Source organism: Urocampus carinirostris, chromosome 1 (assembly GCF_059441175.1).
Source record: "Urocampus carinirostris isolate Australia breed hairy pipefish chromosome 1, RoL_Ucar_1.0, whole genome shotgun sequence".
NCBI lineage: Eukaryota > Metazoa > Chordata > Actinopteri > Syngnathiformes > Syngnathidae > Urocampus > Urocampus carinirostris.
In genome coordinates, this window is record NC_142349.1 from 68,310,238 (window position 1) to 68,331,449 (window position 21,212).

Below are 21,212 nucleotides of genomic sequence, written 5' to 3' on the forward strand. Positions count from 1 at the left end.
AGCCTGCGGCCTTTGGGTCAAACTGGAGAATGGCTCGTGTCGGATGGTCTGGTGGTAGACGAAGGACATGGCCAAACCAGCGGGTGCGGCGTTGTGCGACCAAGGAAGATGCTCGAGGCTGGCACGTGCGGGCTCTGAGCTCTTTATTGGAGACTCGCTGGGGCCACCTGATGTTCTCGATGGTTCTGGGAGCCCTGCTATCAAAACCTTCGATTCTTGTGGCCAGGGTGTCGTTCAGGGGCCATGTTTCTGAGCCATAAAGCAGGATAGAGAGTACGGCGAGGTTGTAAATGCGGAGCTTTGTCTTGCGTGCGATGGTCTGGTGCCGCCAGAGCGGTTTCCAGAGAGATTGCAGAGCAGATGCTGCCAGGGCTCTTCTGCGGAGAATCTCTGGTTTTAGGTCCCTATGAAATACACCAATTAAATAACAACAATGGAGATAATATTAATAATAACAGTTATGATATAACAATAGCAACAATAACACAAAGCTAACCATAGTTGTAGACGCACTATTCCCAATCTCTCGTATCACTCATTTTCTTCATCTCTGTATTCCGCCAGGAATGTTTTTTTGTATTTAAATTTAAACAAGTGAATAGTTGGACATTGTTTGATCTCGTCTTGTAAATTGTTCCAAAGTTTGACTCCACGCACAGACACACACATACTTTTCCTGGTGGTTCTCACCTTTGGGATTATGAAGGACTTAAAGAGACATTGTGTTTTATCCAGAGCCTCCAAAAAAATTGTCATTCTTTAAAAAAAATGATACTGATTTGAAAAAAACCTGTCATATATATTTGCTATTTTTTTAAATACTCGTAGTTCAGGAAAATTCAATGTATTCTACATTAACTTAAGGGAGATGATATAATTGTCTGTCATCTGGCTGATTTGGGTACCCAAAAAAAAACAAAAAAAAAACGGATAGGGAATATGTGAGAAAAATGTTGTGTTATTTTACATGTAATTTTTAGCACTCGTTTCCGATCGCACGACAGAATACTACAATATCTAGTGATCAATACATACACTCTCTCCTTTTAACTTTCTTATGGATGAGGGAGCCTTAATCTATCATCCTGAGGACTGCAAATGGCCCCCAGCCCGCGGATTCGAGACCTCATGGGAATGTGGTTTAAAGCAACATTTATTTTCTTGTCAGGTAAAAAAACAAATCCCAAATATCATTTAGGGGATTCGAATTCACTGGCGGGTCATTTTGACCCGAGGACAAGAGCAGGGTTAAACTCCACCCACAAATAATTCTTCAATCACTAAAAAAGTGCTTCATGTTTCGAATGTCCGATGGCGCCATCTTCTGAACAAACAAGAAAATTACGACCATAAAAAAAATTGAAATTTCCTTTGCTTATTTCCGGCAGGCCCCATGCAGGAGACGGTACTGGACTACTGGCGGATGGTGTGGCAGGAGAATACAGCGGCTATCGTCATGGTAACCAACCTGGTGGAAGTCGGTCGGGTGGGTATCGCGCTTGCTAGATTCCGTACTCCGATCATTTTACCCCAGGGGTCTGGAACTCGATTTTCGGGGCGGCCCCTGGAAGCATAGTCTGGGTGAGGCTGGGGCGCGAAATAAATATAAATATAAAAATAAATCAACATTATTTTACACAAAATACGATTAAAAAAATAAACATATTAGCAGTCAGGAATAAATACATTAAATAATGATGATACAACGGATATAAATAAATGAAGATTGTTTCGAAAAAATAAGTCTATTCAGTTGAATCGCCTTTAATAACAGTTCTTTAACGTTTAACTATCTAAACATGAATGGAACCGTGAACAGGAACTGCTCTAGACATGGTTTCTCTTGACCACTCCTTTCTGCTAGTAAAACAACCAATAGCCAACCCCAAAATTGACCACAAAATAATCAAAAAATACATTAGAAATCAAAATCGAGCAGAGAATTAAAAAAAAAAAACAGACCCAAGAAGGACCCCAACAACCCAAAACATGCGGGTAAAATTAGATGTTGGTGTTTAAAAAAATTGAAAAATTGCTAAAAAAAATAAAATAAAATAAAAAAGGGTGCCAAAAACCACAGAAAAAGTACAAAATATGCTAAAAAGTGAGAGTTTTGAAAAAAAACTACCGGGTACATGATAAAAAAAAGTGCTTAAAGGATGAAGACAAGTATGTAAAAGATTTTAAAATTACTTAATGAAATACATATGAAATTGAACGATGAACGACCGAAACGACCCAAAAAGAGATGGAAATACAACCCAAGATGACCAGCAAAATGACCGAGAATAAAAAAAGTAGAAATGGAAATCGGCCCAAAAAACAACTGAAAAACAACAACCCAGAACAAAACGACCAAAAACACATTAAAAAAAGATTAAAAAACATCTCAAAAACGGCCCAAAAAAATCTAAAAACCATTATCGACCGAAAAACAGCAATTGAACGACCCAAAAAATGAACAAAAAAATTATATTTTCAAAAGAATAACAAAAAAGACCAAAATACAACTAAAAATGACCTAAAAATGTAAATTGACTGAATTAAAAAAAACACAAAAAAATGACGTAAAAACCATAATCGACCGATAAACGACAATTAAACAACCCAAAAACTGACAAAATATTCATATTTTTAAAAGAATAACAAAAAAGACAAAAATAGAACTAAAAATGACTTAAAAATGTAAATTGACTGAATCACGACAAAAAAACAACACAAAAAATAACCTAAAAACCATAATTGACCGAAAAACAGCAATTAAACGACCCCAAAAATGACCAAAAAATAAATAATCTATTCAAAAGAATAACAAAAAAGACAAAAATACAACTAAAAATGACCTAAAAATGTAAATTGACTGAATCTCGACAAAAAAAGACCCAAAAACCCCTAAAAACCATAATCGTCCAAATAACGGCAATTAAACGACCCAAAAAATGACAAAAAAAATCGTATTTTATTCAAAAGAAAAACAAAAAAGACAAAAATACAACTAAAATTAACCTAAAAATGCAAATTCACCAGATCACAACAAAAAAAGCCAAAAATGACCTCAAAACCCCTACAAACCATAATCGACCGAAAAACAGCAATTAAATGGCCCAAAAAATGAACAAAAATAAAATCATTGACATTAAAGACCAAAATACAACTACAAATGACCTCAAACGTAAATTGACCGAATCACAACAAAAAAAAAACACAAATAATGACCCCAAAACCCCTAAAAACCATAATCGACTGAAAAACGGCAATTAAACGACCCACAACATGAACAAAAAAAAATCATATTTCAAAAGAATGACAAAAAGACGAAAGTACAAATACAAATGACCTAAAAATGCAAATTGACTGAATCTCGACAAAAAATGACCCCAAAACCCCTAAAAACCATTATCGACCGAAAAAGGGCATTTAAACGACCCCAAAAAATTAGCCCAAAAATTACCCAAAAAATCATATTTTCCCAAAAATGACTACAAAGACAAAAATACGACTAAAAATAACCCAAAAATGCAAATTAACCGAATCATGACCAAAAAAAAACACCCAAAAATGACCCAAACCAAAATTCCAAAATGTTTTATTTTTTAAGACTTTGGCAACAAAATGTCATCCTTCATGCCACATGTTTGAAACCCCCAGCGACGTGGGCTACTGGGTAGGGGTAAAGACAGGGGGGGCATGTTGGGGGCATTGTGACACTCGTCTGAGTAAAAAGACCCATTGATGCTCTCGAAATACCTTCTCATCTCCCTCGCCCTTTACGCATTGCCCCCAGCTCACCGACCAGATAATTGAAGCGCCCCCGTGGCAGAAAGGTTCCTGGAAACAAGCGCACCTTTTCGCACCATGCTGACTTTGCAGTCTAGCGGCGCTTCTCGGTGATTCACGGCTCCACCGATCTCCCGGTACCTCATTAGGGTTCTTCCGTGCCCGCCCGACCCCGCCCCGCACCTGCTTATCCGCCACCGGCCCCGTCCCGCCCGGGGCCCCCTCCGCCGGCCGGGGTCCCTGGAGCGTCTGCTATATGATCCCCGGCCAACGCCGGCTGCCGTTGCTCGTAAAGTCACCGGGGCGTAGCGCGGCGGGCCATCTGCTCGGCCTGATGAATTTGGGGAAATCCTGCTGCTGCACGCAAAAGCAGCGCTAGGAGGGGCTCTAATGTATTATAGGGGGAGGTAGCCAGTTTTTCATCCAGAAGATGCGACAAATTTCGATTTCATTTCCACTGTTGTTGTTTGTTTCTACCACTGAAATAATCTGCTAGCTAGCTAACACCTTGCACAATAGATATGAACACAGCTGTCTCATACAACGACCCAAAAGCAAACTTTATTTCGAACATTATAAAATAAAAACAGGACAAAAACAATGACTCAACAACAACAATAATGTTAGCATAACAGTTATGCCTTTTCCAGCAGCTGCCCTATTGTTTTACTGTCTGCTCCTATCTTTGGTGTTTTTTCTTCCCGTTTTGACAACTACACTATGGATTACTTCTATCCTATGGGAAATGGGTTTTAGCGCACAAAAAATGCGTGTATTCAAGGAATTTCAACTCCTTGCCCTGAAGAATTCTCGTGCCGGCGTGATGAAGGGGCCTATCGTGGAAGAAGAGCCGGAGCTAGCAAAGCGGCTAGCGGCGTTATAAGTCTTCGGTACCATCCGTAATCATGGTAAATGCGAACTCACGACCAAATAAGATCATCGAGTGCTGGTGGAAAACATCAAAGCGCACAGGGAGCGCAGTTGCTGTGTTTTGCGGAAACGTGGCTCACGTTTAGCATTCCGGACGCTAACGTGTAGCCACCCGGAGCTACCCGGAGCTATCCGGCTTCAACCCCGCTAAACAGAGACACGAAAGCTGGGGTGAATCGGAGAGGAGGCGGACTTGCTAACACGAGGTGGTGTATCCCTGGATTTTCACAAAGAAAAGTTTTCCATCTGCCGCAGGGATGTTGAACTTTTGGACTGGCGTGACGTCATCCACTCCGCTACAAGCACCCCTAGGGCATCATGTTCATCTGTTAATAACAGACATGGGACCAAGTCACACATGTGTAAGTCTCAAGTCTTCACCTTCAAGTCCCAAGTAAGTCCCAAGTATTTTTTTCTTGGGCAAGTCAAGTCACAAGTCAAGTCCCGAGTCTTAGATTGCCAAGTCCAAGTCAAGTCACAAGTCATAAAAACAGCGACTCGAGTCGACTCGAGTCCAAGTCACTAAGTCTCAAGTCCCCATGTCTGGTTAATAATAATAATAATAATAATAATAATAATTTCCTTGTATTGTCATTCTGTGTAACAATTGTCATTCTGTGTAACAATGTACACAGAACGAAATGTCGATTGCACCTGACCCGTTGTAGCGAGCCGATGCAGCCGCAGCCAACAGAGGGCGCCGCCGACCACTTTTTAAGTCTTAGGAATGACTCGGCCGGGGCGCGAACCACCGACCTCCCAGTCTCAAAGCGGGCGCCTTACCATCTAGGCTACTGAGCTGGTAATAAACAACGGGGTAGACTGCTGGAAGTGTGAATTTCCCTACGGGGATGAATAAAGTATCTATCTATCTATCTAATGATAGTAACAATAACAATAAAGTTAACTATAGTTGTAAACGCAGTATTTCCAATCCCTAGTATCACTCATACCCCATTTTCTTCATCTCTGTATTCTGCCAGTAATGTTTTTTGTATTTAAATTTGAACAAGTAAATAGTTGGACATTGTTTGATCTCGTCTTGTAAATTGTTCCAAAGTTTGACTCCACACACAGACACACACATACTTTTCCTGGTGGTTCTCACCTTTGGGATTTTGAATTTACTACAGGCCCTCAAGTTATAATTTTCCTCTTTCCGAATGAATAATTTTTGGAGGTTTTCTGGCACTGTTTTTGTTGACCTTAAATAGCAGTTGTGCAGTGAATCATTTTACTAAAACATCCAATTTTAATAATTTGGACTGCAGGAATAAAATATGAGTATGATCTCGATATCCTACCCTGTGTATGGTTCTTATTGCATGTTTTTGGGGTATAAAAAGGGGCTGTAGTGAACTTTTGTAATTATTGCCCCAGTCTTCTGAATAATATGTTAAATATGGCAGAACTATAGAACAATATAATAAATCCAATGCATTATAATTTAAAATAAATTTGGCTTTATTAATTATTCAAATGCTTTTAGATACTTTAGTTTGTATGTGTCTGATATGTGTTTTCCAGCTTAATTTATTGTCTGTTATGACCCCTAAAAACGTTATTTCTGATACAATGTCTATTTTTACTTCTAAATCTTGATTTGCCTTGCGATTATCAAAGAATATTACTTTGGTTTTATTTAAATTTAAATATAACTTATTTATATCCATCCATTCTTTTAGGTTAATTAATTCACGATTAATGCAGGTTACGAAATTAATATAGCAATCATTTGAATAGAAAATGTTAGTGTCGTCTGCAAAGATTACTCATTTTAATAGTTTTGAAACTCTAAAAAAAATCATTAATGTATAAATTAAATAACTTTGGACCCAGGATAGAACCCTGTGGTACTCCACAACAGATGTCCAAGTATTCAGATGACAACTCTCCCAGTTTAATTTGCTTCGACAGCCTAAATGACATTAGTATATACCAGAGGTGGGTAGTAACGGGTTACATTTACTTAGGTAAGTTCTGTGACATTTGGACTTGACAGACTATTTTTGAATCACTATACTGTTACTTTTACTTGAGTAGTTGTGTGAAGAAGAAACTGTACTCTTAGCCCGTTACATTAGGCTACATTGAACCTGTTACTTAAATCCTCTCGACATAAGTAAGTGGGACACAATCATGAAGTGGAACACACTTTTTTGGATATTTGAAACTTTTTTAACAAATAAAAAAGGAAAAAGTGGGTATGCAAAATGTTTCAGCCCCTTTACTTTCAGTGCAGCAAACTCCGACCAGAAGTTCAGTGAGGATCTCTGAATGATTCAATGTTGATCTAAATGACTAATGAGGATAAATGGAATCCACCTGTGTGTAATCAAGCTTCTGTATAAATGCACCTGCACTGCGATAGTCTCAGGGGTCTGTCTAAAGGGCAGAGAGCATCATGAAGAACGAGGAACACACCAGGCAGGTCCGAGATAAGGTTGTGGAAAAGTTTAAAGCTGGATTCCGATACAAAAAGATTTCCCAAGCTTTAAACATCCCAAGGAGCACTGTGCAAGCAATAATATTGAAATGGAAGAGGTATCGGACCACTGCAAATCTACCAAGATTGGGCCGTCCCCCTAAACTTTCAGCTCATACAAGTAGAAAACTGTTTAGAGATGCAGCCAAGAGGCCCACAATCACCCTGGATGAACTGCAGAGGTCTACAGCTGAGGTGGGAGAATCTGACCATAGGACAACAATCGTTCGTATACTGCACAAATCTGGCCTTTATGGAAGAGTGGCAAGAAGGACGCCATTTCTTAAAGATATCCATAAAAAGTGTTGTTTAAAGTTTACCACAAGCCACCTGGGAGACACACCAAACATGTGGAAGAAAATGCTCTGGTCAGATGAGACAAAAATCAAACTTTTTGGCAACAATGCGAGACATTATGTTTGGCGTAAAAGCAGCGCAGCTCATCACCCTCAACACAACATCCCAACTGTCAAACATGGTGGTGGCAGCATCATGGTTTGGGCCTGCTTTTCTTCAGCAGGGACAAGGAAGATGGATGGAGCCAAATACAGGACCATTCTGGAAGAAAACCTGAGACTGGAACGGAGATTTTTCTTCCAACAAGACAATCATCCAAAACATAAAGCAAAAGCTACAATGGAATGGTTCACCAAAAACATATCGAGGTGTTAGAATGACCAAATCAAAGTCCAGACCTCAATCCAATTGAGAACCCGTGGAAAGAACTGAAAACTACTGTTCACAAACACTTTCCATCCAACTTCACAGATCCAGCTGTTGCAAGGAGGAATGGGCCAAAATATATAACCGTCACCTCGCACAATAGAACCCGAATCTGACTTAACTGAAAGACGGAAGCTTTAATGAGGCCAATTCCGACCGAGTCGCAGGTCAATCCTTCTTCCGATAACGTCGGCCCCGTTCAGAAATTCTCATTTCCCCGCCAACCGGTTCACAGGCCCCTCGGAGGAGCCGTGAAGGCATCTCTTCATCGTTTCTCCGTCTCCCTCACCGGCAACTGTTTAATAGAAGAAAAGGAGGAGGAGGGAGGGTAATTCCGCAGCTCTTATTACGGCTAATACCAGTAATATTTCCACCCGAGTGTTTTAGATTCCTGTAGGGAAATCTGTTCTTAACAGCCCAGGGTTTATTATTTCACATCATTATTGGACCGCCACCTCCCTCCCCTCATGCATTTTTTCATGTTCTCGCTCCCCGGCCACTCAGGTTCTGTACCATTTAACTCATTTTTACATAGCCGGCGGACGGGAAGCAATAACGGGGGGATGAAGCCCCACCACTGCTCACAAATGAACCCCCCGCCCCGGTTCCTTGCCCTCGCCGACGGGGTTTTACAAGGCGCCGCCCGGCTCGTTTCCGTCGTGCCCGGACATCCGTCGGTGTCGCGCCAATTATCCCTTTTACGAGTCGGAGCGGTTTTACGGCGCTCATCAGATAGGATTTATGGCCTCTTTGTCTTTGAATGAATGAATGAAAACTTTATTTCGAACATTAAAATAAAAACAGGACAAAAACAATGAGTCGACAACAAAATAATGTTACATAACATGTTCGGAATGGGGTAGTCAGAAGCAGATGCTTATTTTCCCTACCCCTTTGTCTTCCCTATTACCGTAAATTCCGGACTATAAGCCGCTACTTTTTTCCCTAACTTTCAACCCTGCGGCTTATTCGGTGATGCGGCCGATTTATGTCATTTTTCTAACGGCCGCTAGCAGCGCTCGAGTGTTGCTACCATTAACTGCCCTGTCAAAGCTATATTATTATTATTAAAGCTTTGAAAACTCTCTCGGTGTACCGTCTTTCTTTGTAAATATGTGTAACCCATGTATAATATGTATTTGCAACTGTATATTTTTGTCATGTATTTATTTGTATTTATTTTAGACACTTATTCTGACATGTTTTGCACGGGTGAACGAAAACTGAGGGGCAGAACAAACGCGGGGTGCCGAGTTTAAGTGGGGACCGCTAAAGTTGAGGGACAGACAAGGAAAGAAGAGGGGGTAAAACGTTGGTTAAAGAAAAAGGAGTTGCGTGAGTAAATGTGTTCATCTGATATATTTTTCCCACCCTTACCTTTGGAAATATACACTTTTTTCCTTGACATTCAACGGGACCCGGACTCTGCAGGTCTGCATCAAACCTTAAGTACCGGTATCATTTTCCGTTCATTTTGCCGGCTGTGATTTTTGGACTGTGGACTTTAATGAAGGACATTTAGTTTCAATCGCGGGACTTGAAGTTGGGTTTGGTTTTAATTTTGTGCTTGCGTTACATGTTTAAATGTGGGCGCATGCGGCTTATATACAGGTGCGGCTTGTGTATGTACAAAATCGGTTTTCCTCTTAAAATGTGGTGGGTGCGGCTTATAATCAGGTGCGCTCTATAGTCCGGAATTTACGGTAAATACATTTTGCAAATCCTCTTCTCCTTTTGTGTCTTATATAACAAAATCTCATGGAAATACTTGTTACATAGGTCAGATATCAATATTTATAATAATTTAAAAAATCACATATTTTATACACTAAGCATCGTAGTACCCATCTATTAACGTTATAATGCCACTAGTTACCAAATGTCACTGCGGCACCAATGATAATAACAACAATAAAAATAAAAATAATATTAATAATAACAGTTATGATATAATAACAGCAAAAATAACAACAAAGTTACCCATAGTTTTAAACGCAGTATTTCCAATCCCACTCATATCCCATTTTCTTCATCCCTGTATTTGGCCAGTACAGCTTCTATTGCAGCACTATACATTTTTCCTTCTAAATCTTGATTTGCCTTGTGATTACCAAAGAATATGACTTTGGTTTTATTTAAATTTAAAGATAATTTATTCATATCTATCCATTCTTTTAGGTTAATTAATTCACGATTAATGCAGGTTACCAAATGTAGTTATCATTTGAATAGAAAATGTTAGTGTCGTCTCCAATTATTACTAATTGTAATAGTTTTGAAACATTAAAAATATCATTAATATTAAACATAAATAACTTTGGACCCAGGATAGAACCCTGTGGTACTCCACAACAGATGTCCAAGTGTTCAGATGTCTTTTTTTTGTCTACTCAGGTGAAGTGTTGTAAATACTGGCCGGACGACACCGAGATCTACAGAGACATCAAGGTGACGCTCATCGAGACCGAGCTCCTGTCCGAGTACGTGATCCGGACCTTCGCTGTAGAGAAGGTACGGCACGGGAAACCGGAAGATCCGGACGGCTTCGGTGGTACAACTGAACTTTACCCGCTGTCGATTGTTTGTCTGACTCAGCGAGGCGCTCACGAAATCCGCGAGATCCGTCAGTTCCACTTCACGGGCTGGCCGGATCACGGCGTGCCGTATCACTCCACGGGGCTGCTGGGCTTCATCCGACGCGTCAAGTCCAAGACTTTGAGCAACGCCGGGCCCATGGTGGTGCACTGCAGGTAAAGGTCAAGGAAGTCTTGTGTCAAGGATTTCGACACGGGTATATTGCAAGGTTTTGTGTGCTCTGAGGAGAGTGATCAGCAACAAGAGTATGAGTATGGATGTTAAGAGGGGACTGTATGAGAGTGTGATTGTGCCGACTGTGTTGTACGGTGCAGAGACTTGGAGCCTGAACGCAAATTTGAGAAGGGAATTAAATGTTTTTGAGATGAAGTGTTTTAGGAGTATGTTAGGAGTGACAAGATTGGATAGATTGAGAAATGAAATTGTGAGAGACAGAACTGGAGTAGTAGTGGAACTGAGCAAGCGTGTGGATAAGAGAGTACTCGGTTGGTTTGGACACATGGAGAGGATGGATGAGGAGCGAATGTTGAAGAGGATCTATGGAGCAGAAGTCAATGGAAGGAGACCAAGAGGAACCTACCCATTTTGATGTCTTAATAAGTGGATGGATGGTGGAAAATGAATGCATGGGAGAAGATTGACTGATGGACAAACAGAAGGGTGGGTGGATTGGTTTGGATCGGATTGTTGAGTTGTATGGATGGATGAGTGGATGGACCAATGTATGGTAGAAAATCAACGGACGGATGAGCAAACTAGGTTGATGAATAGATTGGATTATTTAGGCATTTTGATTGATGAATCGATGGATAGATGGACTGACTGACGGACAGGTGGGTAGATGAATGGAATGATTGAATTGTTTAGGCATTTGATGGTGGGAGGAGCCTTGAATGTTTAGGCATTTTAATGGATGAATTGATTGATGGATGGATGAACGGATGAACTGATGAACTGATGGATGTACCGATGGATTGGACTGTTAGGCATTTTTAAGAATGGATAGACGGATGGATGTATCGTTGGATGAGAGATGGGTGGATGGATTGGATTGTTAAGGTCAGGGGTGACCAAACTTTTAAGAAAACTGCTGTGCTGTATAACAGCGTTCGTTTCCAGTTAGGTTTTTGTTGTCAGCATGTTTGGTCCGGCAGTGCCGCGTGATATTATATTATTTAAAAACGATCACAGTCTCTTGGCAAATTAGGCAGATGCAGTGGTTTCGTATGTCATTCAAAAAATACTCCAATTTCCACTTGTCCTGGAAGCGGCGGCCCTCACAGTCAACATTCCTTTTTTTTTTTTTTTACTGTCGCCATATCGGAAATGGGCCGGGCTAAAATTGTCACAGAAAGCCACGGGTAAGATGGCCAAAGGGCTACTGCCTGTCATGATTACTGATGTGATCCACCTGTGCCCGCTCCTTTGTCGCCAACTGCCTCGGACTCTGATTGGCTCCCTGTCCCTATTTAAACCCACTCCTATCTGTCACCTGTTGTCAGTCCGTCTGCGAACCTCAGTTTAAGCTAGGCAACTTTTTCGACCCTGACTCACTCCTGTTTTGGCTCCCGTCTGTTTCCCAACTCAGACCCATTTTCTGATTTCGACCACGTTCTTTTGCTCTCCTGTCTCTACTGACCTGTTTTTTTCGCTCCCGACACCGCCATCGCTCGCCACGGAAGTACCACTTCCGCGTTCTGAGCAACCTACTCCCCGCGACCAGCGATCACCGGATCGTGTGTGCAATCCTTTCCCTTCTTCCCAATAAAACTGAGAGAAACGTACGCAAGTGGGTCCTGTCTCCGTTCTGGTCCTGACACTGCCATCACTGGTGAAATAGTGATTTTTTTTATTTTTTGTACATATTTTTAATTCTGCGCTCAATATTACTTGCGGGTTACATATTATTACTTTTATGACAGAGGGAGTGAGCCAATAGAAATGTGATAATGGGCCATAACTGGCCACCGGGCCGGAGTTTGCATATGCTTGGTTTAGGGGTTTTGATGAGTTAACTGATGAATGGATGAACAGACAATCTGAGATACGGTATAAAAATGGATTGGCGTATGGATTGTAGGATGGATGGACAGAATTATGGATGGAAACTATATTGATGCACTTTTCTCACAGGAATCCCAGCTGAGAAATATTAACGAGAAAAATATAGTTTCTTAACTTAAACTTCTTAACTTAAACTTTTTTAAGTTTTGCAATTTTTTTCAAGGTGTCGAAATAAGGAATATACAGTAACCTGTTTTCGACTGTTAATTTTTGGAGGTCTACTTGAGCTACTAAACTGGAAATTATGAGGTTGTCTATCTTATTTTTCTGAAATTGTTCACTCCTTCCGTTTCCCATCAGCGCCGGCGCGGGTCGTACGGGCTGCTTCATCGTGATCGACATCATGCTGGACATGGCGGAGCGCGAAGGCGTCGTGGACATCTACAACTGCGTGCGGGAGCTGCGGTCGCGCCGGGTCAACATGGTCCAGACCGAGGTAGGACGCCTTCGGGACACCAGGGGGTGCTGCAGGGAGTCTCAAACAAAAATCCATATGTATGATGTCCTGTTCTGCGCAGAATCGATGACACGCTGCATAAAGTCACAGCCCCTTTGTTACTGTCCATTGACAAAGTGCCTTCATTTTTAAAACTTTTAATTTTAAAATGTAATTTTAAAAATGTTAAAACATCATGGGCGCCGTGCAGCTCCGTGTTATTTTGCACTTTTTGTGATTTATTGTTTTAAGCGTCTGCTTCTATCTTCGGTGTTTTTCGTGCCGTTTGACAACTACACTTTGGATTACTTTCTATCTTATGGTTATGGGTTTTAACACACAAAAATGCGTTTAATCGAGGAATCTACTCCTTGCCCTGAAGAATTCTTGTGCCGGCGTGATGAGGGGGCCCTGTCGTGGATGCAGAGCCGGAGCTAAGGTGAAGGCTAAGCGGCTAGCAGCGTTATAAGCCTTCAGTACCGTCCGTAAGCATGGTAAATGAGCTAGCTAAGAGGCTAGCGGCGTAATAAGTCTTCGGTACTGTCCGTAATCATGTTAAATGCGAACTCTCTACCAAATAAGACCGACCAACTGGCTGTGCTGGTGAAAAACATCAAAGCCTACAAGGAGTGCAGTTTGCTGTGTTTTACGGAAACGTGGCTCACGTCTAGCATCCCGGACGCTAACGTGGAGCTACCCAGCTTCAGCGCTGTTAGAACAGACAGAGACACAAAAGCCTGCGGGAAGCGGAGAGGAGGTGGAGTGGCTATCTAGGTGAACACGAGGTGGTGTGACCCTGGGCACAAAGGTTTCCATCTGCTGCAGGGACGTCGAACTTTTGGCCTAGCGTGTGACGTCATCCACTCCGCTGTGGCTAAACTAAAACACAGCACCCCGAGGCCATCCTGTTAATCTGTTAATAAACAATACTGCTGGAAGTGTGAATTTCCCTATGGGGATGAATAAAGTATCTATATATCTCTCTATATATCTCTCTATATAACTATCTATCTTCATGGCGGCTCACTTGACAAAGTCTTGCTGCTTTAAAAGAGCTTTAAAAGCTTCTAAGCAAGCGAAGGACTTTCCTGAACGGAGGCCATCTGGCGCCAGTGGAACGCTTGGTTCGCCCGTAATTCCCTTTTAAACGGACAAGCGTCGTTGAGCTTTACGGCCAAAGGTTTCAGTCCCGCTGCCCAAACGCCGCACCTCCTTTTACGCCACTTCGCTGACCTTCAGAGTCTTCCCCGACCGTCATTGTCCTTTTTTTTTTAAGTCTTTTTTTTCATTTGTATAGCCCTTAATCACAAAGAGTCTCAAAGGGCTGCACAGGTTATTGCAAACCACAGACTATTACTACAGACTATTATTACACCATCACCTGATCTAAAACCTACATGAGGGCAAAGAAAAAACTCAAAAACCTCAACATGAGGAAAATGAAGAAACCTTGAGAAGGGACATCCTCAAAGGGCTGCACAGTCTATTGCAAACTCCAGACGAGTATGACACCATCCCCTGATCTAAAACCTACATGAGGACAAGGAAAAACTCAAAAACCTCAACATAAGGAAAATGAAGAAACCTCGATTATGGGACAGTCTCAAAGGACTGCACAGACCACAGACTATTGCAAACTACAGACTATTATGACACCATCCCCTGATCTAAAACCTACATGAGGACAAGGAAAAACTCAAAAACATCAACGAAAATAAAGAAACCTGAAGAAGGGACAGTCTCAATGTGCTGCACAGACCAAAAACTATTGGAAACTATGGACATCATCCCCTGATCTAGAACCTACATGAGGGCAAGGAAAAACTCAAAACCCTCAACAAAAATGAAGAAACCTTGAGAAGGGAAAGTCTCAAAGGACTGCACAGACCACAGACTATTGCAAACTACAGACTATTATGACACCATCCCCTGATCTAAAACCTACATGAGGACAAGGAAAAACTCAAAAACATCAACGAAAATAAAGAAACCTGAAGAAGGGACAGTCTCAATGTGCTGCACAGACCAAAAACTATTGGAAACTATGGACATCATCCCCTGATCTAGAACCCACATGAGGGCAAGGAAAAACTCAAAACCCTCAACAAAAATGAAGAAACCTTGAGAAGGGAAAGTCTCAAAGGGCTGCACGGACCACAGACTACTGCAAACTACAGACTATTATGACACCGTTACCTGATCTAAAACCAACATGAGGGCAAGGAATAACTCAAAAACCTCAACAAAAATAAAGAAACCTTAAAGAAGGGACAGTCTCAATGTGCTGCACAGACCACCGACTATTGGAAACTATGGACATCATCCCCTGATCTAGAACCGACATGAGGGCAAGGAAAAACTCAAAAATCTCAACAAAAATGAAGAAACGCTGAGAAGGGAAAGTCTCAAAGGGCTGCACAGACCACAGACTATTACTACAGACTATTATTACACCATCACCTGATCTAAAACCAACATGAGGGCAAAGAAAAAACTCAAAAACCTCAACATGAGGAAAATGAAGAAACCTTGAGAAGGGACAGTCTCAAGGGGCTGCACAGACTACAGACTATTGCAAACTACAGAATTTTATGACACCATCCCCTGATCTAAAACCTACATGAGGGCATCAACATCAACAAAAATAAAGAAACCTTAAGAAGGGACAGTCTCAATGTGTTGCACAGACCACAGACTATTGGAAACTATGGACATCACCCCCTGATCTAGAACCTACATGAGGGCAAGGAAAAACTCAAAACCCTCAACAAAAATGAAGAAACCTTGAGAAGGGAAAGTCTCAAAGGGCTGCACAGACCACAGACTATTGCAAACTACAGACTATTATGACACCATCCCCTGATATAAAACCAACATGAGGGCAAGGAAAAACCTCAACATGAGGAAAATGAAGAAACCTTGAGAAGGGACCGCACATGAGGGCGTCCCCCTTCCAGGATGACCAGGCTGCAATGGATGTTGCAATTACAAATAATACACAGATATTGTCAACAAAAAATGTTGCCTATGGGTTTCTTTTGCTGTGAAATTATTATATATTTATTTCATTTTGTGTTTGTAGTACATTTATATTTCATCGGTTTCTTGAAAAAAAAAAAAAATCTCCTTTATGTTGAAAAAACACACCCTTATTTACCCCTTTAACGTTTGACGGCCCACCAGCATGCCATCAGGTTGTTGATAAACAAAATTGTGATTTCACGATGTCACCAGTCACTGAAATACATCGTGCCACAAAATCTTGAATTCTTGGGATTCAAGATATGATTTCAAGACGTACTCTTCACAGAAACATCACGATAAGTCCAAAACAAAATACACGAAACCTATAAATCCGGCACTACTCACCAATTACGTCCCGTGATATTCAGCTCATGAGATGATAGTCTGCAAATATAGTTACATCCAACCGTGTCAAAATATTTAATGACGACAGATATAAAAATCTACCTAAAAGCATGTCTGCATCATTGGACGTTCCTTGTTGCAATCTGTCCATTTTGACATATAATCTCCATTTACAATTAATCCAACTTGTTATTTCATTTCCAATACAGCCGTTAGCTACTGACCGTTTAAATGACACCACTCTCGGCCAATTCCAAGCTTTTTTTTAACGATCCACAGCCCGCATTAGTCTTTAAGGGCCTGTACTGATAAAACGGACACAGCTTCCTTTAGCTTCGAATTTAATTAGCCAGTAGTAACACATTGGTTAGCCAATATAATTCTGAAAAAAACAGTACTAGGGATGAGGTAGTGTATTAAAATTAGACCCCAAAATATACGTGTGTAATACCATACATTTGATATCGATAGAATTACCCGTTTACAGCCAAACCACCCTGAAAATGCCTGATCTTGGGCCTGGTTAGCACTCGAATGGGAGACCACCAAGGAATACCAGGTGCTGCAAATCTATCATTTTTGCGCACGCTCTGCTGAGACAGCACTGACTGGGGAAAAACGAATTCACATCACTTGTGGCGCTCATGTTTTTGCTGAAAAAGAAACTTTGACATATTAAAGACTCAAAGGCGCTTTGTGTTTTGGACGAAAAAATGTCTTTCTTATTCTGGTACACAAAACGGTGTATTATACTGTTAAAAAACAAATATAAGTACTTATTGACTACTTCTTTCTCCTTCATAGACTATCTGGCCTTAAAGAGACAGTGTATAATAGTTAGTGCCTCCAAGTGGTACAAAACAAATTAATTGAAAAAAACTTTGATTTGGATACTAGGAACAAATACATGAACTATCATACCGTTGATATTTTTATGAAAATTCATTGGCCGAGAAATTTGTATTTCTTAATAAGTGGAATCCTTATTTAAGTCGCCGCCTTTCGTTCGCATTAGACAACAGTGCCATCTAGTGGTGAAATATTACGAAACTATGATAATGTGAAGGAAAAAAAGCTTGTATTTTTTTCAAGGGAAGTTCGTAAAGTTCTATTTTGTCAAAGAGAAAATATATACAGTAAAGAAAATAAGGATTTGAACACTGCTATTTTGCTATTTCTCCCACTTAGAAATCATGGAGGGGTCTGAAATGTTCGTTGTTGGTGCATGTCCACTGTGAGAGAGATAAACTAAAAAGAAAAATCCAGAAATCACAATACATGACTTTTTTTTTCATGATATATAATTTTTTTTTTTTTTTCCCTGTTGTGTGTCTTGGGCAAGTACAGCCTGCTGGCATCCATTTCGAGTCCAACACATATTTCCACCCCGTCATGGGGTCTGAAATTTTCATCGTAGGTGCATTTCCACTGTGAGGGAGATAAACTAAAAAGAAAAATCCACAAATCACAATGCATGAAGATTTTTTTAACGATTTATATATACTTATACATTAAAGGGTCATAGGGGCACCATTTTCTGTGGTGTGTCTTGGGCAAGTACAGTCTGGTGGCGTCCATCTCGAGTCCAACACATATTTCCACCCCGTCATGGGGTCTGAAATGTTCATTGTAGGTGCATTTCCACTGTGAGGGAGATAAACTAAAAAGAAAAATCCACAAATCACAATGCATGAAGATTTTTTTTAACGATTTATATCTACTTATACATTAAAAGGGTGATAGGGGCACCATTTCCTGTGGTGTGTCTTGGGCAAGTACAGCCTGTTGGCGCCCATCTCGAGTCCAACACGTTTCCATCCAGTCATGGGGTCTGAAATTTTCATCGTAGGTGCATTTCCACTGTGAGAGAGATAAACTAAAAAGAAAAATCCACAAATCACAATGCATGAAGATTTTTTTAACGGTTTATATATACTTATACATTTAAAGGGTCACAGGGGCCCCCATTTCCTGTGGTGTGTCTTGGGCAAGTACAGCCTGGTGGCGTCCATCTCGAGTCCAACACATGTTTCCACCCCGTCATGGGGTCTGAAATTTTCATCGTAGGTGCATTTCCACTGTGAGGGAGATAAACTAAAAAGAAAAATCCACATATCACAATGCATGAAGATGTTTTTAACGATTTATATCCACTTATACATTGAAAGGGTTATAGGGGCACCATTTCCTGTGGTGTGTCTTGGGCAAGTACAGCCTGGTGGCGCCCATCTCGAGTCCAACACATGTTTCCACCCCGTCATGGGGTCTGAAATTTTCATCGTAGGTGCATTTCCACTGTGAGGGAGATAAACTAAAAAGAAAAATCCACATATCACAATGCATGAAGATTTTTTTAACGATTATATATATAATATATATTTATTTATTATTGTTTTTTTATTTTTTATTTTGTTCCTGTTGTGTGTCTTGGGCAAGTACAGCCTGGTGGCGTCCATCTCGAGTCCAACACATGTTTCCACCCCGTCATGGGGTCTGAAATTTTCATCGTAGGTGCATTTCCACTGTGAGGGAGATAAACTAAAAAGAAAAATCCACATATCACAATGCATGAAGATGTTTTTAACGATTTATATGTACTTATACATTAAAAGGGTCAGCATGAACCAGATTCAATCTGGAGGCGGGCCTGATCTGGCCTGCTGCATATATGTTTGACAACCCTGCCCTAAAATATTCTAGGCTCCTGGATGGCCGATATGTGGATTTTTCTTTTTTTTTTTTTTTTTTTTTTTCTTCTGAAAAAAAACATCTCATCTCATCTCATTAGCCGTACCGCTTATCCTCATTAGGGTCGCGGGGGGCTGGAGCCCATCCCAGCCATCTCCAGGCAGTGGGCAGGGGACACCCTGAACTGGTTGCCAGCCAATCGCAGGGCACACAGGGACAGACAACTCATTCGCTCATTCACACCTAGGGACAATTTGGACCGGCCAATTCACCTGAAATGCATGTTTTTGGAATGTGGGAGGAAACCGGAGTGCCCGGAGGAAACCCACGCAAGCAAGGGGAGAACATACAAACTCCGCACAGGAAGTCTGGAGCTGGATTTGAACCCACGACAGGTTCCCATGACATGAACTGTGCCGCACAAGCGCTAACCACTGCGCTGCCGTGCTGCCCCTGCATGAAGATTTTTTAACGATTTATATCTACTTATACATTAAAAGGGTCATGGGGGCACCATTTCCTGTGGTGTGTCTTGGGCAAGTACAGCCTGGTGGCGCCTATCCCTCTCGCCCACCCTGGCTGGAACCGGGGACCTTGGGCGAATATGCCAATTTTCAAATTTAACTTCTCAAACCTTTACGAATCGTGTTGCTACACAAGCGCAGCCTCCCCTGACTCATTTTTCCTTAGGGACCATGACCTTCAAAATGTTGTTATGGTCTATGTTTTTAGTCCTACCTCGCAGGGTTTTTTTGTCTTTCATTTCGCTTATCCTTCTTCTACATCGCGATCGGCCGGCATTGGTTCCTTGCTAGTTCTCTGGCGGTCAAAAGGTTGCAATCTGGGTTGTGAGGCTCATCGAATCGGCGAGACGCGTTTTTACGTGAATTTTCCTCATCGGCGAGCCCTTAAACAGGCGGCCCGCGGGCCAGATCAGGCCTGCTAAGGGATTGAATCCGGCCCACGAGACAACTCTCAGAGAAGCGCAAGAGTAAAACAAGCTGCAGGTTGAAATATGTCCACTTGATGTTGCCAAAGCCAGGTGCCTCGAACAAAGACACTGTACTTGTATTTATTTCTCTCTCTCTCTCTCTCTCTCTCTCTCTCTCTCTCTCTCTCTCTCTCTCTCTTTTCCATTCCTTTTCTCCCACTCTGTCTCTTTCACTCTCTGTGTCTTTTAACCTCTTTTGCTCTAACATCCTTTTTTCCTTTTCTCTCCTTTCTCTCTTCATACCCTTCGCGCTTTCTTTTCTCTTTTCTCTCCTTCTGTCTTTCTATTTCTCTTTGGATTTCTTTCTTCCTCTCCCTTTCTTTTCCCCCTCTCTCACGACTTTTTATCTTTTGTTTCTCACGCTCTCCGTCTCTTTTTCTTTCTTTGTCCTGCCCTCTCTCCCTTTCCCTCCCTCTTTCTCTTATTTCTTCATCCCTCTTTTTCTTTCTCTATAATCTACTAGTCCGGCCCCCGACAGAATGTTCTATTGTGTGGCCCCCGAGTTCAAATGAGTTTGACACCCCTGCCTTTAAGCGTGCCGTCGAGCTGACCGGCAAATGTCACTTCACAAATAATTTCCATCAAGACCCAGAGCCGATGTCACCGGGACAGCGGCTTGACTGATTGATGGAAGAAGAAAAAAATCCTCCATTTTTTTCTTCTAGAATCAAGGGCCAGTTTATGAAGTAAGCCTACAAACGTATACTGTATCAAAAACTCGACTTTTGGTTGATACAAATTCATAAGTTTTTTTTTTTTTTTTTTTGCTCCATTCAAACACAAAGCAATATGTCATATACAGACGCTGCCCTACTTACGAACAAGATTCCGGACGATCGTTCGTAAGTTGAACTTGTTCGTAAGTTGCTTCAGTGCTATATTTGGTATGTTTAAGGTTTATATACCGTATTTTCCGCACTATAAGGCGCACCTAAAAGCCTTTATTTTTTTCAAAAGCTGACCATGCGCCTTATAATACAGTGCGCCTTATTTATGGATCAACATTACGTTTTCCAACTAACTTGCAGCCGCCGACTCGATTTTCCCCCGAACGCCGAGTAGTCCGCGGTGTATGCTGGGATTTATTTACCGGCGTTTCATTGGCTAACCAATGTGTCAATCACCATTTGAATCGATTTGAATCACTATTGGCT

The 21,212-nt window shown here is 41.3% G+C and overlaps 1 protein-coding gene across 1 annotated transcript in view; it reads left to right on the forward strand.

The window, feature by feature from the left end:
• Positions 1-21,212, forward strand: part of LOC148376640 (receptor-type tyrosine-protein phosphatase mu) — a 366,093-nt gene that overhangs the window by 324,630 nt on the left and 20,251 nt on the right. The window contains exons 24-27 of the mRNA XM_088349733.1: positions 1,389-1,486; positions 10,310-10,426; positions 10,511-10,665; positions 12,875-13,010. Of these exons, the coding sequence (XP_088205859.1) occupies positions 1,389-1,486; positions 10,310-10,426; positions 10,511-10,665; positions 12,875-13,010 (506 nt within the window). The remainder of the gene's footprint in view (positions 1-1,388; positions 1,487-10,309; positions 10,427-10,510; positions 10,666-12,874; positions 13,011-21,212) is intronic.